The sequence below is a fragment of the Typopeltis vanoorti genome, chromosome 14 (genome assembly GCF_054136105.1).
Source record: "Typopeltis vanoorti isolate ZY-2024b chromosome 14, IOZ_Tvanoo_1.0, whole genome shotgun sequence".
NCBI classification, from domain to species: domain Eukaryota; kingdom Metazoa; phylum Arthropoda; class Arachnida; order Uropygi; family Thelyphonidae; genus Typopeltis; species Typopeltis vanoorti.
This window is the reverse complement of record NC_143562.1, coordinates 78,069,041-78,085,417: the sequence shown is the minus strand read 5'-3', so window position 1 is coordinate 78,085,417 and position 16,377 is coordinate 78,069,041. Positions and strand designations below refer to the sequence as shown.

At 34.1% G+C, this 16,377-nt stretch overlaps 1 protein-coding gene across 2 annotated transcripts in view; it reads left to right on the top strand.

Moving 5' to 3' along the window:
- The window catches only part of IleRS-m (Isoleucyl-tRNA synthetase, mitochondrial), a 384,064-nt gene that overhangs the window by 338,199 nt on the left and 29,488 nt on the right, over positions 1-16,377 (top strand). Inside the window, exons 19-20 of one of the 2 annotated variants that reach the window (XM_090403396.1) lie at positions 5,496-5,599; positions 15,676-15,824. In XM_090403396.1, coding sequence (XP_090259522.1) covers positions 5,496-5,599; positions 15,676-15,824 — 253 coding nt within the window. Of the gene's footprint in view, positions 1-5,495; positions 5,600-15,675; positions 15,834-16,377 lie in introns of both variants that reach the window. The other variant, XM_090403397.1, reaches the window with a different exon arrangement.

Below are 16,377 nucleotides of genomic sequence, written 5' to 3'. Positions count from 1 at the left end.
TAAATGATTTGTTGTTCAATGAATTATTGTTGGTGAATGTTTTGCATACTTGTGCATATTGGTTTGGTTGCAATGGTGATTACTCAGTATGTGATTCACCTTTTTTTTTTTTTTTTTTTTTTTCTCTCATCCAAGCATTTAGTTTGTTGGATTTATTTTCATCTGTCTACTCCAGTCTTCTCCTTGAAAAACATAAAACTGACCTTGACACATTTGGTAGTATTCATTTTAAAAATTTATGGAATTTACAACCTACGTAAATCTTTGTTTAAGTAGCTTTTAAGCTACTTAAAAAAATGAATCTGTTGGTCTCTGACAATAACACATACAAATTAGTTAACTACAACCCAACCAACAGAATAAAAAACAAAACAGAGAAACTACTTAAGTCAATTACCACTTGGCCCGAAGATACGGTCAAAAATCTATTTCCTCACTACGTGCACTCCCCAAGAATTTACAGGCTGCCGAAAATTCACAAAGAAAACACACTGTTAAGACCTATAGTTGAAGGAATTGATAGCCCGACGTATCACTTAGCCAAAAAATTAGCGGCAACACTCAAGGAGTTGGTAGGTCATTCCCCCTCCTATATCAAAAACACACAACACTTCATAAACACCATCAAAGACATTACATTAGAAAAATATGATTTATTAGTCAGTTTTGACGTCTCTGCCCTCTTCACGAATGTCCCAATCAATGACACAATCCTTCTCCTACAGAACAAATTCCTTCCAGATATCATGGCGCTCTTTGCGCATATATTACGGTCGGGTTATTTTGTATGGCAAAACGCCTTCTACTTACAAAAAAAAGTTACAGCCATGGGCTTGCCATTATCCCCCCCCCCCCCCCCCGCTATTGCTAACTTTTACATGGAACATTTTGAGCAACTTGCCTTAGGTTCCTCCCCTTTAAAACCCAAAGTCTGGCTTAGATACGTTGACGATGTTTATACATTAGACACATTCCTTAGCCACCTAAACAAACAACACAAACGCATACAATTGAAATTGAAAAACACAACATACTTCCGTCTCTGGATACACTTGTCACACGTCTTCCTTCTGGCAATCTTTCCTTCACTGTTTACTGGAAATCGACACATTCGAGACAATATATACACATAAACTCCTACCACCACCCAACACAAAAACTAGGTGTCATCAACACGCTAAAAAACAGGGTGCAGACGATCTGTTCCAATGAACAGGCACTAAAAGACAAATTTAAAATTATCTTTAATACTTTCCAAAAAAATGGATACAGCCAAAACACTATTAACAAAATTCTCTACAAAACTTCAATAAAAAACAAAGACAAACCAGACTACAGTAAAACTATAACCATTCCCTACATTAAAGGAACATCAGACAAAATAAACAGAGTACTACGAAAATTCAACCTTAAAGCCACCTTTAAAACTTCTTGTAAAGACCCACTAGCCCACCCTGCAGTATACCGGATTTATTGTACTTGCAACATACCATATATAGGAGAATGAGGACGCACAATTACTATCAGACAAAAAGAACATAAACGACACATTAAATATAATAATTATGGTGTAGCTGGCCTTTCTGATCATGCTCTGAATTCCTTACACAGTTGACTGGAAAAGCACTAGCTGTCTACATCGCACTAAAACATGGTATGAACGGAAATTTAAGGAAGCATGTGAGATTATTATCAACCACCCCAATCTGAACAATAATGATGGTCTAAAAATCCCAAACATATGGAAGGTATATATTTGACCCATGGAACGTTCCTCACTATGAACAACTATAAACAGGACTGTAGAAAATCCAGTATCTTAAAAGCAAAAATAAGAATTGTAATACTAAAAATAGGACATCATTGTTTCTGAAAGAAAACCATCTGAAAGAATGTTTATTCCTGTCATTGTAAATAGAATTTAGCTTGATGTTTTTTTTTCACTAGAGGTCATGCCAGTAGAATAACATGTGATCAAATCATTGTTTCTTTAGCTTACAGTTAATAATGTAACTTAGCTTGTCTTGTATATTGATGTATGCTCCAGATGATAATCTTGATGTGGAGATCGAAATGTCGGGATAATAAAAAAGTTTTTTAACACGGTTGTAAATTCCATAAATTTTTAAAATGAATGCTGATCACTGTAACTCTAAAATAAAGGATTACATTTGGTAGTAGTTTCAATATTCATGTTCTGCAGTTCATGTTTTTTGCCATACTTAAGCTCCTCCTTAGCATAATTAGAACAAACCTGAGTTCAGTTATCATTGTGATGAAGAATCTTTACATTTTTTTTTTAATTGAAGGTGAGTTAGCCAATCTCATGGAGGTAGCAGGGCTTTTTCTCATAGAAACTCAGTTTTTTTTTATCCTGCATACAGGCAAATCAGCCAGGAGAACACACACAATTTACAGATAAAAAATACTAATGATGGTGGGCACTAGATAGTATTTTGTGTAGTTGGTGAATTAAGTAAGTAGTGGAGATGATGAGTTGTGTGCAGTAGAATAGAATGACCTTCTCAGTTAATCCTTAGATGTGTTACATAATAGTAATAATAATAAATGGTCTTAGTTGGTTAGTGGAATCCCAGCCATAATAATAATAATATTCAAGTTATTAAAGATCACAATGAATCTCATATCATACCATTCTACTTTACAGTGTTCTCTCCTGGCTGGAAATATATATAAATGCATTTTTAAGTAAAAAGTAGTTTATCCTTTATTATAGTAGTATGTTACTTCTGTTTTTTTTAATTACATTGTTGTAAGATCATTTGAACATTTGATTATTTCAAGCATTTTCTCTTATCTAAAGTTTTGCATTTATCACAAGTCAAGTCCTCTGTTCTTTTTTTTAGTGTTACACAATGATGGGCATTCATTTTAGAAATTTTACAACCGTGTTATAAAAAACTATTTTAATTTCCCAACGTTTCGATCTTCATATTAATGTCATCATCTGGATTATATTATTATTATTATTATTATTACATCACACCTTTAAACTTGCAACTTCATTTGAAGATCAATTGCTTGCCTCTTTTTCTGTGATTCTTCACTAGGTTTCATGATTGTGCATGTAGGGGCCATGTTGCACAAAACATCGCAAAATATTTAATGATAAATACATAAATAACCCATTTCTCAAACACAAAATCAACAGAGGAACTGTTGAAGACACATGCCGACTGCCAAGGGTGGTTGTCGATGAAAGCGCTGTTGCCACTTTGCATGCTTATCCTTGCACTCGCATGCATCTTGTTCGAAAGTATAGCCAAAAATGTTATTTATTCCCTTATGGGATCACGGATGTATCTTCAAAAGGACATAACTCGAGGGATGACTATAAATATAACCACGACCTTATAAAAAATGTGTGGATAATCTGAATTTTCTTAATTCAACATTTTTGATTATGCACTATTGAAAACTGTTACTCTATAAAAGAATATAAAATATATCATATACAAATATAACCTTCCCTCCAAGTATGAAACCTTCATCTGAAATTTATCAGAACTCTCATAAGGCCCCACAAAATTCCAATATTAAACCAGAAATTACATGAAAAATAAGAAAAAAAAACATGTTTTCTTATCATACACCCAACATCCCAACTGTTTCTGTTGGGAAAATGTATCTTTATCCAAAAGAGTTTGGAAGATTGGCAGATCTCAAAAAATTGTTCAGAATACTGTTAATAAGGAAATATCCTTCTTGATACGTCTTCAAAGAAACACTTGAATCAAATCATTTGTGCAGCACATGTGGCTCTATGGTAACCCCTGATAAAATGTTAAATTCTGAAGGAGCATTATCAGTGTGCACCTCCTCAGTGTTTCAGATGAAGAGATTTGTTTTGAATTGAAAGATCAAAAAATAACAAGCATAAGATATAGCCTGATATTTAAGGATGGTAATCTTGTACTTACCATAAATCCTTAAATTTAAAACCTCTAAACCTTGAACATCGTTGAAAGCAGTATCTCAACTACTATGCCAAGTTTTACATCCTCAATCCTTTGAGGCTTCAAGTGCCAGAAAATACAGTCATACCCAAAATGTCTGTTGTGGCTTTTGCCACTTATGTCCAATGAATGAAGAGCATGAAACCAAATTCTGTTTGTATAAATTACATAAATGTACCAACTGTTAGACCATCTAGGATCATTCTTGAGCATAAAGAATAAGGAAGAGATTCAGGGGATCAAAAACATGAGCAGAATATTCCATATCAGACGGTGAAGAGGAAGTTTGTCACAACACTAACTAGTGCTGAATCTGCTTGAGAAGATAGCACCAAAAAAAAAATATTAAAGAGAACTTAAACACTGAAAGGGAACTCATATGACTGTACCATCTTCTCACAATTCATCATCTCCAAATGTTATTATGTATTCTGCTTTTCATTAAAATGATTCCTTTTTATGAAAATCCTTTAGTGTTCTTGGCTCTCTCAAGAACATAACCCCCCCTCCCCTTTTTTTTTTTTTAGATCCAACAGTATTGTCACTCTTTGTCAACACTCTTGTTAAAAATTACTTTGTCAGTAATGTTATGTTATATACAGGAACCAGTTGGGAATGAAATTAATACAAAATTCATAATAATCTGTATATAGCCGAGACCTAAACATTTGGTATTAGCACCATCTGGACAGCACAACATGCTTTCTTTGGTTGGACAAGTAAAACCTGGATCCAAATCTTATAATGATATAAAGAAAATTTCTAATTGATTTTTTATCTGAAAGTTACTTACCTGATCGTACATTCAGATAACAGGGTTTTCCTCTGGCAAAAAGTAATACCTTGAGAACATTCCCATAACTAATTGTGGAGTTTAGTAGATTGTAGATTTAGATCAAGTATGTAGAATGGTCTCAGCAATGAGCGTGGAATACATGGAGGTGCCAAGTACTTTTTTTTAACTAGTAATAATATTTTTTCACCCCAAGGTTTGAATGTGATACAATATACATATGAGTAATGGTTTTAAAAATATTTACTAGTTTGTAAATCTAAATAATTGTTTTGGAACCATTATCCTCACTCCAGTTATCATATGACCTTAATTGAATGATAACTGGAAGTAGTTTGTCTGAATTTGAAAATAGTAAATAAATGTTATTGTTGAAAAATTATTTGTTTTCAAGATAGCAAATCATTTTGGATAAGATCTTTTCATAAACACATATGCTCAGCTTTCATCTTATCTGTGCTATCAAGCATTTTTGATGTTAAAAGTGTTTGATTGATAACATAACACTTTTTACGCTGTGTATGTTTTAAGTGAGATTTTTAATCAAACATTTACATCAGCTCTGATTCTGATTTGTGATGTTTTAAATATTACAACTGTAAAAAGTTGGAAAATTCCCCCATCATTATAACATGAAATATTAACAGAGACATGTTTGCAGTTAATTTATTAAAAAACATGCTGTATTTTTCCAAAAAAAGTAAAAGTAACTACTTTTTTTTTAGGTAGAAGATGATTACAATTCATTGCGCTATGACTTAGTGAGTTATGATGTTAACTTCATTGTGAATATAGTATCATCATATTATATTCTTCTAATTAAAGACAGGTATGGAATCTTACTAAATAACTACTTGGATGTATATATTTCATATATTCAATATTTTGAATGACAAACTTCATAGTATATAAAATTGTAAAAGATTGAAAAGATTATTAATGGATATGCTATTCTATATTAAAATCTTGATAATAAACAGTTTGAGCATCTGAAAATATCTACTATTCCATACTCCTTTCTCTCTCACTCACTCACATTGCTCGTTACAAAAGCTAACAAAGGTTTTATTAAACAGAAATGATTACCTTTGAAAAATGAACTTACTGGTGTCATATACTGATAATAATGTAGCTGTCAACTACAATCCTACAAAAATAATCTGAAACAAAACCATAAATATTACTGTAAGAGGTTTCTTCTTGTCCTTCTGAAGTTGCAAATCACCGTTGCTGCATATTACCTAGCCAAGAAATTAGCAACAGCGCCATAAAGGAGTTGGCTGGTCTTTGCTCCTGCATTAAATAGTCAACACTATTACAAAAATCAAAGACTATGTTTTAGATTATCAAGATCTCTTATTCAGCTTTGGCATTACTGCCCTCTTTACAAATGTCCATATCCCATCAGTGACACAATTCTTCTTTTATGGAACAAATTCTCACCTGACATTATGGCCTCTTTACTCGCATGCTCTGCTTTGTTATTGCAGCGAAACAACTTCTACCTTCAAAAAAATGGGATGGCCACAGACTTGTCACTGTTCCTTTCCCATCATATCCCCCAAGTATAAACTTCTTTATGGGACATTTGAGCAGAAAGCTCTTGAATTTGCATTCTTAAAACCTAAGGCTTCACTTAGATATGTCAATGATGTGTTGGTAATTTGGCCACCAAACTCTAATACCTTCCTGCTCTCTTCAGTAGTACTTCTAAGGTATTACTGCTCTCTTCAAAAAAAGAGAGCAGTAATAATTTACTCCTATGAAAATAAACTCAGAACTCAGCTAAATGAATTAAATCCACCTTCTTAAGAAACAGATATAATAAAAAGAAAATTGCTGATATACTGAACAAAAAAATAATGGCAACAGCAGTTTCAGCAAAGCTATATCTGTCTGTTATATTAAAGGACTATCTGAAAAAAAGGATCTAGAAATTTAAGGAATTACAACATTAAAACTACCTTTAAACCTTCTATAAAATTAAAGCAATTATTCAGCACACCCAAGGATCCCCTCCCCTTCTCCTCACATATAGGAATATAGATTACATGTACATAATCAAATTCAGTGTGCATGTAATCTTCCCTACATAAGTGAAACTGGATGCACAGTATATATACAGGAAAAGAACACTAAAACCATATCTGCTTAATTCACCATGGGAAAACAGATCCTTCTGATCATGCTCTGGACTGATTGGAAAGTCACACAAACTTCAAATAAGAATGATGGTCTTAAAATTTCTAAGTTTTGGCAATACGTATACAACCCTGACAACAATCCTCATCCTCAAATTGCCTAGAGTACTAACCCTATTAGCACTAATCTCTACAAACAAAAATTGCGTCACCTATTGTGTACTTTAAAAAAATAAATAGATAAAATAAGGTAACTTCAATAAAGAATGGTCAACAGGAGAGCAAAGTTTTAAGGACTCTATGCTAAGATATGTGTAACTATATGTCAGGCAAAGAATCAACAGGAATAAATTGCGAGTGAATACATTAATATAAACTGGCAGGATTAATTGTAGGAGTTGAATTATTATCATTATCAGCAGCAGAGACCTCCAGGGATTTACAGACTCATTGCGGAAGTCTGTAGATCCCTTACACAGATGTCATACCTTCTCGTAAACTCATTCACATTGAATGCACTCACCACTTCAACAGGCAAATCATTCTATTCACTTACTGCTTTAACAAAAAAAAAATCTAGATCTCTCTCCCCTTTCTTAACTGCACCCAAACTAACATCCACAAATGCCCCCATATCCTCTCCCCACCTTCCATATAACAAAATATTTCATCAGTTCCAAACATCACCTCAGACAGTGCCCTCTTTCCCTGCAAGCTACTGTACTTGGGCACAACCTGACAAATAAGCAGTAACAAGATTATTTGTCATTCAATTGGGAAGTCTCCTGGAAAGTGATCAACAGGTTCCAATGTTCTAGTTAGTAACCAGTCTGCAGAAACCACTTCACTGTTGCACCCACAAATGGAGGAGGTGCTGCCTCCTTAACTAAATATGATGTGAAGAACATGAGCAGAGTGGCACTCACCTGCACTGATGTAGGAAGAAAAGGGGAAGGGACACAAACTAGAGATGAAGCATGGCAAAGGCCACAGGTGAAACAGCACAGCTAGTGGTGCTGTTTCACTGAATGATGAAAGATATAACACCTAGAGGTTAGTTGACATGTCCTCCAACTAGGGAAGGTATGATTTTAAGGTGGCAAGTGAGAGTATAATAGATGCCAGAGTTTTATTATTTACCATCATCATCATCATCAAATTCCTGCCATGTACCCTCAAGGGGTGTACAGGATATGACAGTACTACATGAAAAAATTACATCATTACTAACTTCCTATCTACAATTTTCCTCCAAATCAGTCTGTTACTTGTCAAGACTCCAACATTATCAGATCTTATATTTCTATCGTCTAAGGCACTTTGTACCGTATCAATCCACCTATATCTTGGTCTTCCTCTGGGTCGTTTTCCTGCCAACCTGGCAGAGAACACTTGTTTTGCTAATCTTTCCTCTCCCATTCTATTTAAGTGACCATACCATCTGAGATTAGCTCTGCTAACGCATTCCTGGATGCTGACAATGTCAAGTTCTTTCCTAATATCCTCATTTTTAATATGATATTGCCATTGATGCCATCTGTTCACGCCTCTAATCTTTCTAAGGACTCTCATATCTGCGGTCTCTAGTCTTTGGTCAAGTGTTTTACTTCTGACCCAGCTCTCAGATGCATAAGTTAAAATTGGTTTGAACACAGTCTTGTATACAGCTAATTTAGTGTTCCGACTAATTTCTTTCTTATTCCATATGAATTTATTCAATTGACTTCCCACGATACCAGCTTTGCTGATTCTGTTGTCTATTTCTATATTTAGTTTACCATCTTCAGTAAAAATTGTGCCTAAGTAGCTGAAATGTTTTACTTGTTCCACAGGTTCTCCATTCACAACACAGTTGACATTTTCAATGATTCTGCCTATTTTCATTGTCTTTGTCTTTTTATTGCTGACCTTCATACCATATCTATTACAACAGCTATTCAATTTAGTCAGAGAATCTTGCAGACTTGTAGCGGATTTATTTAGAAGTATAACATCATCCGCATAAAGCAAAGAGCTGACATTAACATCTCCAATTTTGATATCAGGTTTAATACCACATTCCTTCATAATGTGATCCATATAGATAATGAATAACAGAGGGGATAATGTACATCCTTGTCTCACACCAGATTTAACATTAAACCATCTTCCTGTACTTCCTTCAATTCTAACTGCTGACTCACAACTCAAATAAAGACTAAGTATTGCTTGATATAATGCCCCATTGACACCATATAACTGCAGCGTATTGAATAGCTTCTCTCTTGGCACCTTGTCATATGCCTTTTCCAAATCGACAAAACTTAAATACAGATCTTTGTTATATTCCCATGCTTTCTCGACTATTTGTCGTAAAGTGAAGATCTGATCCTGACAGCCTCTATTTGGCCTGAATCCAGCTTGTTCTTCACCAAGCTTTTCTTCCACAATTCTTCTCAACCGTTTCTCAAGTATACTTGCATAGATCTTGCCAGGAACACTCAGTAGGGAAATACCTCTGTAATTCTCACATTCAGTTTTATTTCCCTTTTTATATATGGGTACTATGAGAGCTCTACTCCAATCATCGGGAATTCGTCCCTCTGTCCAGGCTTTCTGAACTATGCAGTGCAGCCACTGTAAGACTCTTATACCACCATACTTCAGCATTTCTGGTCGAATATCATCTACTCCTGCTGCCTTTCCACATTTCAAGCCTTTGATGGCTTTTTCTACTTCAAGTATGGATATGTATTCCTGACTGCATGCCTGGTCAGTGTTTTTTATCACTGTGCTGTCATCACTGCTTGTTTCATTTAGCAGTTTTTCAAAGTAATTAACTCCATACTTCAAGGATATCTTTTTCTCCTGTTTTCATTTCACCTTTATCATCTCTAATTCCTTTTACAGCACTCTTTCCTCCATTCCTAAGCTTCTTCAACAACCTCCAGAATATTTTGCCACCTTCTTGATATTTATTTTCTATATTCTTGCCAAAGTCCTCCCATGACTTTTGTTTAGCTAGTTTTACACACTGTTTAGCTTTCTTACATTTGTCTCTGTATTCTGTAAGAGTAAAAGCTGACTTATTTGCCAGGAACTTTTGATATGCTTTCTTCTTTTCCTTCACTGCCTCTTTAACTTCCTGTGTCCACCAGGGTGTTCTGATTTTTTTATCTTTGCACACAACCTCACCACATGCCTCGCTGGCAGAATCAATCAATGTTTCCTTCAGAGTTTGCCACTGAATCTCCAAGGTTTGATTCCTGTTCTCAAACTCTTTCATTTTCTTTTCAATAATATTTCTGTATTTTAGTCTACAGTTCACATCTGAGAGCTGCTCAACTTTTATTCGCTTTAAAACTTTCTTACATGTTATTCTTTTCAATATGAAATTCAATTTTATCCTGCTCAAGACTAAATAGTGATCACTTCCAATTTCAAATCCTCTGTACACTCTGGTGTCCTGCACCAGGGAGAAAACATCACTATCAACAATAACATAGTCAATGAGACTTTTCTTATTCCTAGCCTCTTCTCTCCATGTGAATTTGTGCACATTTTTATGTTGGAACATGGTGTTAGTAATAACCAGTCCATGTCCTGAGCAGAAATCCAACAGATATTTGCCATTATTATTAGCTTTGCTCTTTTCTCCAAATTTTCCCAAAATATTTTTGTATGTCTCACAATCATTTCCTACTCTACTATTTAGATCCCCAACAAGGACCAACTTTTCCTTTTTCATTGTGTCAGTTGCTTTTTCTAAAGCCTCAAAAAATTCCTCCACTTCTACCTTAGTAGAACCTTCTGTGGGACCATAGGCACAAATAAGTCTCATTGTCCAGTTCCCCATTCTCATATTTGCCCACATTACTCTACTTGAGACTGACTGCCATTCAAGAAGATTAGCCTCGTATTTTGTGTTGAATACTATGGCTACTCCTTCTTTTCCTTGATTGTCATTGCCTGAATATAACATTTTGTATTTATTGCTCAGAAAGATCTCACCAGTTTTGGTCTTTTTTGTTTCAGTCACCCCTATTATGTCGATCTGGTACTTATCTAATTCCTCAGCTAGCTCCATTTCTTTGCCATTCAGGCTTCTTACATTGATAGTACCGATCTTTAACTCTGGTGATGTTGAGTTGGGGTTTGTTTTCAGATTATTTACCATGGCTGTATAAATATCTGGAGAAATGCATGCAACAGAAATTATTTTATTATTATTTTTTTATTTTTTGAGGAGAAATAGAGCTTGAATCAGTGAGAGAGAGAGAGGAGGTAATTGATTAACCTGCTTGTTCTCTTCTAAACAAGTCATGAAATTTCATGGGCTTGGCTCCCAGTAGGAGAACAGCATTATTATAAATGGCTATTGGCTATTCTGACAATTCTACCACCATTGTGCATCCCTTGTACTATAATTGAGCAAGAAAAGCTTTATCTTCAATTAACTCTTTGATGATAAAGCTTTGTTTACTAAATTATGTGAGAATCGCTTGCCACGATTGGGTGAATTCAGAATTTATACTGAAGTGGAAGTTGTTCTGTGTGTAAAAGTAAAAATTTTGTTTATTAGATGCTGAAAAATATTTATGTGATTTATTTATGCTAAGGAAAATTAGAAGTTACTCCAAGGAAAGAAATCTGATATCAAATATTATCAAAGGCAACAGTAATTTGTTGCCTTTGCTTGGACATTGATTATTACTTGTTTAGTTGTATTTCTTTGTGCTCATGAAGACACCTTGGTGACTAAGGTGAAATATTGGCTTAATAATTTAATAGCTAAATAAATTTAGTTAATAATTGTTATTTGTAGATGTATGTTTTCTCCACTGAACATTAATACATGTGCATGCAGGCAACTAGCAAGAAGCCAAACACAAAGTGAGTATGAAAGCTGGGAGCTTACATTCCTGATGGATACACTCTATGCATGTGGTGATGAAATTATGCTAATAGTCTCCCAGATTTTTGGTAAAGTGAGGCAGCTGAATTTTCAGATTTAGCAAATATCCATTCGCCAAAAGATCTTTTCCATCATGTTGACTGTCTTGAGGTCTACAGTATCCCTTGCATCTCCAAACTTTCATATTTTGAACAAACAAAACATTAATATCCATTTGGAGGAACACAACTATGTCTGTTACCTGTAGTACTGTTGTTTCAAGGTGGCAGACCCTGCCATGGAGGCAAATCACTGGATCCAATGGAAATAAAACTTCCCTTTTATACAGGAACAGATATATAAATTAGCAAAATTATTTCTCAAATCCTCCAGAGCATTCACTTTACCAAAAATCTGGGAGACTGTCAGCACAGTTCCATTATTGCACCCATAGTACCAGTTAGGACTGTAGTATCCCACCTTTCATACTCAGTCTGTGTGCAATGTTTTGTTGTGTTTCTTTGTGCCCATGAAGATACCTTAGCAAGATAATATATTAACTTAATAATTTATTAGCTAAATAAATTTAGTAATTATCATCTCTAGATGTGTATTTTCTCAAAATATCAACATTAAAATAAGTATGGATAATTAAGTAAAGAACTGTTAATTTCTCTTCAAGAATGCTCATCTCCAGTGATTAAGAAACTGGAGATGGATGTTCTTTAAGTTTTATTTATGGCAGTGGGGACTGTCTTGTCTGAATAGTGCAGTTTTGTTTGGAGGAGGACAGGAGAGGGTTGTGATTTGGTAGCAATATTCATGTTGTAAATTAAAGATGCCAAGAAATTATATTCTTGGTTTCATCCTTTATCCAAGTATAAGCAAACAAAGTTTGCATGTGAAGGAACTTCACAACTGGGCATCTCGTATGTAGAGGCTAATGGCTTCACATTGCTTACCTTAGTATCCCATAATGCAAATCACATATCCTTACGGACATATATAATGCTAGTCATTATGGGAAGGATCACTATGCAGGCCAGCTTCAACTTTTATTGAGGTCTCATCAGTGGAAGCCAGACCCAGAAGTGATACCGAGGTTGAAGTAATGCAGAAGTCATATTTCCATATACAAGTAGCGAAAAGGTGTCTCACCTTATTAAAATACTCTGGATTAGAGATAGATGTTCAAAGTTTTGACATCTGCATTACTCCAACCTTGGTATCACTTCTGGGTCTGGCTCCCACTGATGGGATCTCAATAAAGGTCAAAACTAGTCTGGGTAGTGATCCTTATCCTCTGGATAGATTATACATGTCCATAAGGATATATGCTTTGCATTATGGGATACTAAAGCTGATGTGAAGTCATTAGCCTCTATATATGAGTTGCCCAGTCATGATGTTACTGTTATTTTCGATTTTGTATACGACTCCTTATTACTTTACTTTAACTAATCCTACCTTATACTTGATCTTCTTTTGTCCTTTCCTAATTCTGCCCCTAGTTCCTGCGCATACAAAGCAGGCCTTAAGGTTACTATGATGTCCGATTTGCAGTTAGCCAAAATTCTCGTACTTCTCAACTAGATAAATTTGTTTGATTATCGACTGCACCAGCCTAATCTAATTAATATAGTCTGAGAATTTTAGGAAAGGGAACATAGACAAAATTACAGCTAAATTACATCTACTCGTGCTGCATGTCGTTGCGATTCTCTATCAATTTGCACACAGGTTCGCAATTATTTTGAGACAGTGCATTGACAAAAGATCAGGCAAAGTTATTAATCGAATAAAACAAGTTTATTGCTAACTAGTAAGAGGTTACAAGTAATACATCCATGAGGAGGAAACTGCTTCTCATGACCAGACTATACTAAATTATCTGTAAATTAGTGTATGTTAATACACTTATTAGTTAAACACATAGCTTCACATAATTTAGGATGTTGTTCAACAAATTTACAATATAGGAGCAGTTGTCCCCTTATTTCTAATCTAATTTAGTTCCTTCCATTCTTTGTACATAATCATAACATTTTACTCTTGTATATCTATAGCCTAAACTCAAATTCACACCAACTCCTTTCCGTAAGCATGAATATCATTCATGCTATTACTAATCTTATATATCTGAAAAAAATTTTAACAAGGCATGCCTGTTCACAGTACCTTTTACATTCACATTTCAGTCACATGAACAATATTTCAGGCCAGATTTCTTGCCTCTGTTCCTTTACTTCAGGATGCAATAGTTGCATTGGTGCTCCATAGACAATTGCGGTGCTCTAAACTAAGGTTGCAGACGATATCCTTTCTTCGAACTTCCTACGACGATGGCTGTGCTCTTTCTACCTTCGCTGGTCGGTAATTTAACTTATCGTGCTTGATTTTACATTACTTCATGTGCAGACTTTGTTTGCTTACACTTGGATAAAGGATGAAATCAAGGATATAGTTTCTTGGCATCTTTAATTTATAGTATAACCAAGTGGGAAAACTTTCAATATTCATGTTGTAAAATGGATCTTTTTCTGTGCTGAATGTGGTATCTAATGACAGTGATGCACATTTGAGCTAAAATGTTATACGCTCTGGTTTTAATGGCTGTATTTCATGATATCTGTATATTAATGCAGTGTAATGCTTTTGTAATAGCCCTTTTACCTTAAATTATTCTGTCTAGTTCAGAAAGGTCTTATATTAAAACTATTGCATAGATGTGCTGGAAAATAATTGGATTTCTATAGTCCAAACATGTTTTCCTCTTCACTTTCACCAGGGCTCAGTAATTGATGTTGGTGTTAGAATGTGGATATGTGTTAAACTATCTAAGTTTACCTCCAAAAAAAGTTCAAGGATTCATCATGGGAGGACACACCACTCTACACAACCACTGTCTACACTACTGAATCCACCATCTCCAGTGCCACTATTCATCTAATATAAGAATGGCTGTCTGTTAGATATGTAAGCGTTAATATTTGGATAAGCAGTATATAAAGTAAAAGAAATAACAGGCTTTACAGTTTTTTCTCTTCTTGAGTCACTATTATTTAATATAATGTATGCTGACAAATTTAAAAGGTATGAAAGGAAATTTCAAGTCATTTTTGAAGGAGATTATAAAGTATGTCTGATATTTATTATCTTGTCACTGTTATCGTCATTACAGTTTTATACTGTGGGTTGAGATTAAAGGATGTGCATTATTCTGGGAGGAATGTGTCAAGACATTGAGAAGGTAAGAAATCTAGGAGTAAAGCTGAAGAGATTGAAGTTCAGTGACTTCTCTCGAATATCTTTAAAAAAGAAGTAAAAATAGTCCAGATAATTACTACAGTAAATCAAAGATAAGTAATGAAAAAGCATATAGAATTTTTTTTTTTTTGAGCAGGCAGCATCTTATATACCACCATAAATTTGCTTGCTTGGGTTATTGTGGAAGTAGGAAGAATGAATAAAGAGTGGAGATAGTCCAGAAATAATTAATCAAAATATTCTCAGATGAGTGAATATCAGTTACAGTAACCTTCGTAAGTAAAGGGAAATGAAGAATATAATCATAAATTTGTGGCAGAATTATATTAGATAAAACTTACAGGAATGAATTGTTTGATAGTAATAATGAAAAGGTCCTGTTGAATTACAGTTTTCAAAATCAAATTCCTCTTTTTCATAGCAAAATCTTTGAGTTATTTTGTTTATCTAAATAATAACTCATAATGAATAGAAAAATGTTACTTACTAGTCTGAACATAGAAATCAGAATCACGTTATTCTTTTCAGATTTTCACTGTTTCTTTTGTTTACAAAAGACTATAAATTTTTCCCTCTTTTTCATTTGTATTTTATTTTATTATTTTATTTTTTATCATTTTGTAGACTTTATTGTGAATTAGAAAACTCTCAGATTAGAAGATCCTGCCAAACTGTTATCTACCATGTACTTGAGGTGCTTACAAGATGTGTGGCTCCTATTATTCCTCATATGGCTGAAGAAGTATTCTTGCATCATCCTCAACAAGAAAAAAGTTAGCAAAGTTAGCATTCAAGTTCAATAAATTTGTTATTTCAAACACTATTGTAAAATTGTTATTATTCTTATTTTACTTATTTTATTATTATTTTTTTATAACTTACAACTTTTATTTTATCTTAACTTATTTCATTTATTTTTTCTGCTACTAGATGTTACTTTATTTTATTCATTCAGTTCAAACTCACTATGTTTATGCTATCTCTACTTTAAACATAAGCCTCTCAAAGTTAATCCTTTCGTGACTTATTTCTGTCCCCCCTGCTATTAGACAAACTTAGTGATATTAGTTAGTCTAATGTATGCAGTCTCCCACTCACGCACAAAGTCAAATTAAGAAATTTATTTTTTATTTTCGACTGCACCACTTAATTTGATTGGATATTGTTAGAAATATGGGGTGGGAAAAATAGGAAATATTCACAAAACGTATATCCTATTTCTCAAAAATGCAAGTTGTGACTATTTGTTATGCCTGCAGGTTCACAATTTTAATTTTTAGAGATAGTGCATTAGCTAAGGAAAACAGACCTGGTAATTACAAAAAC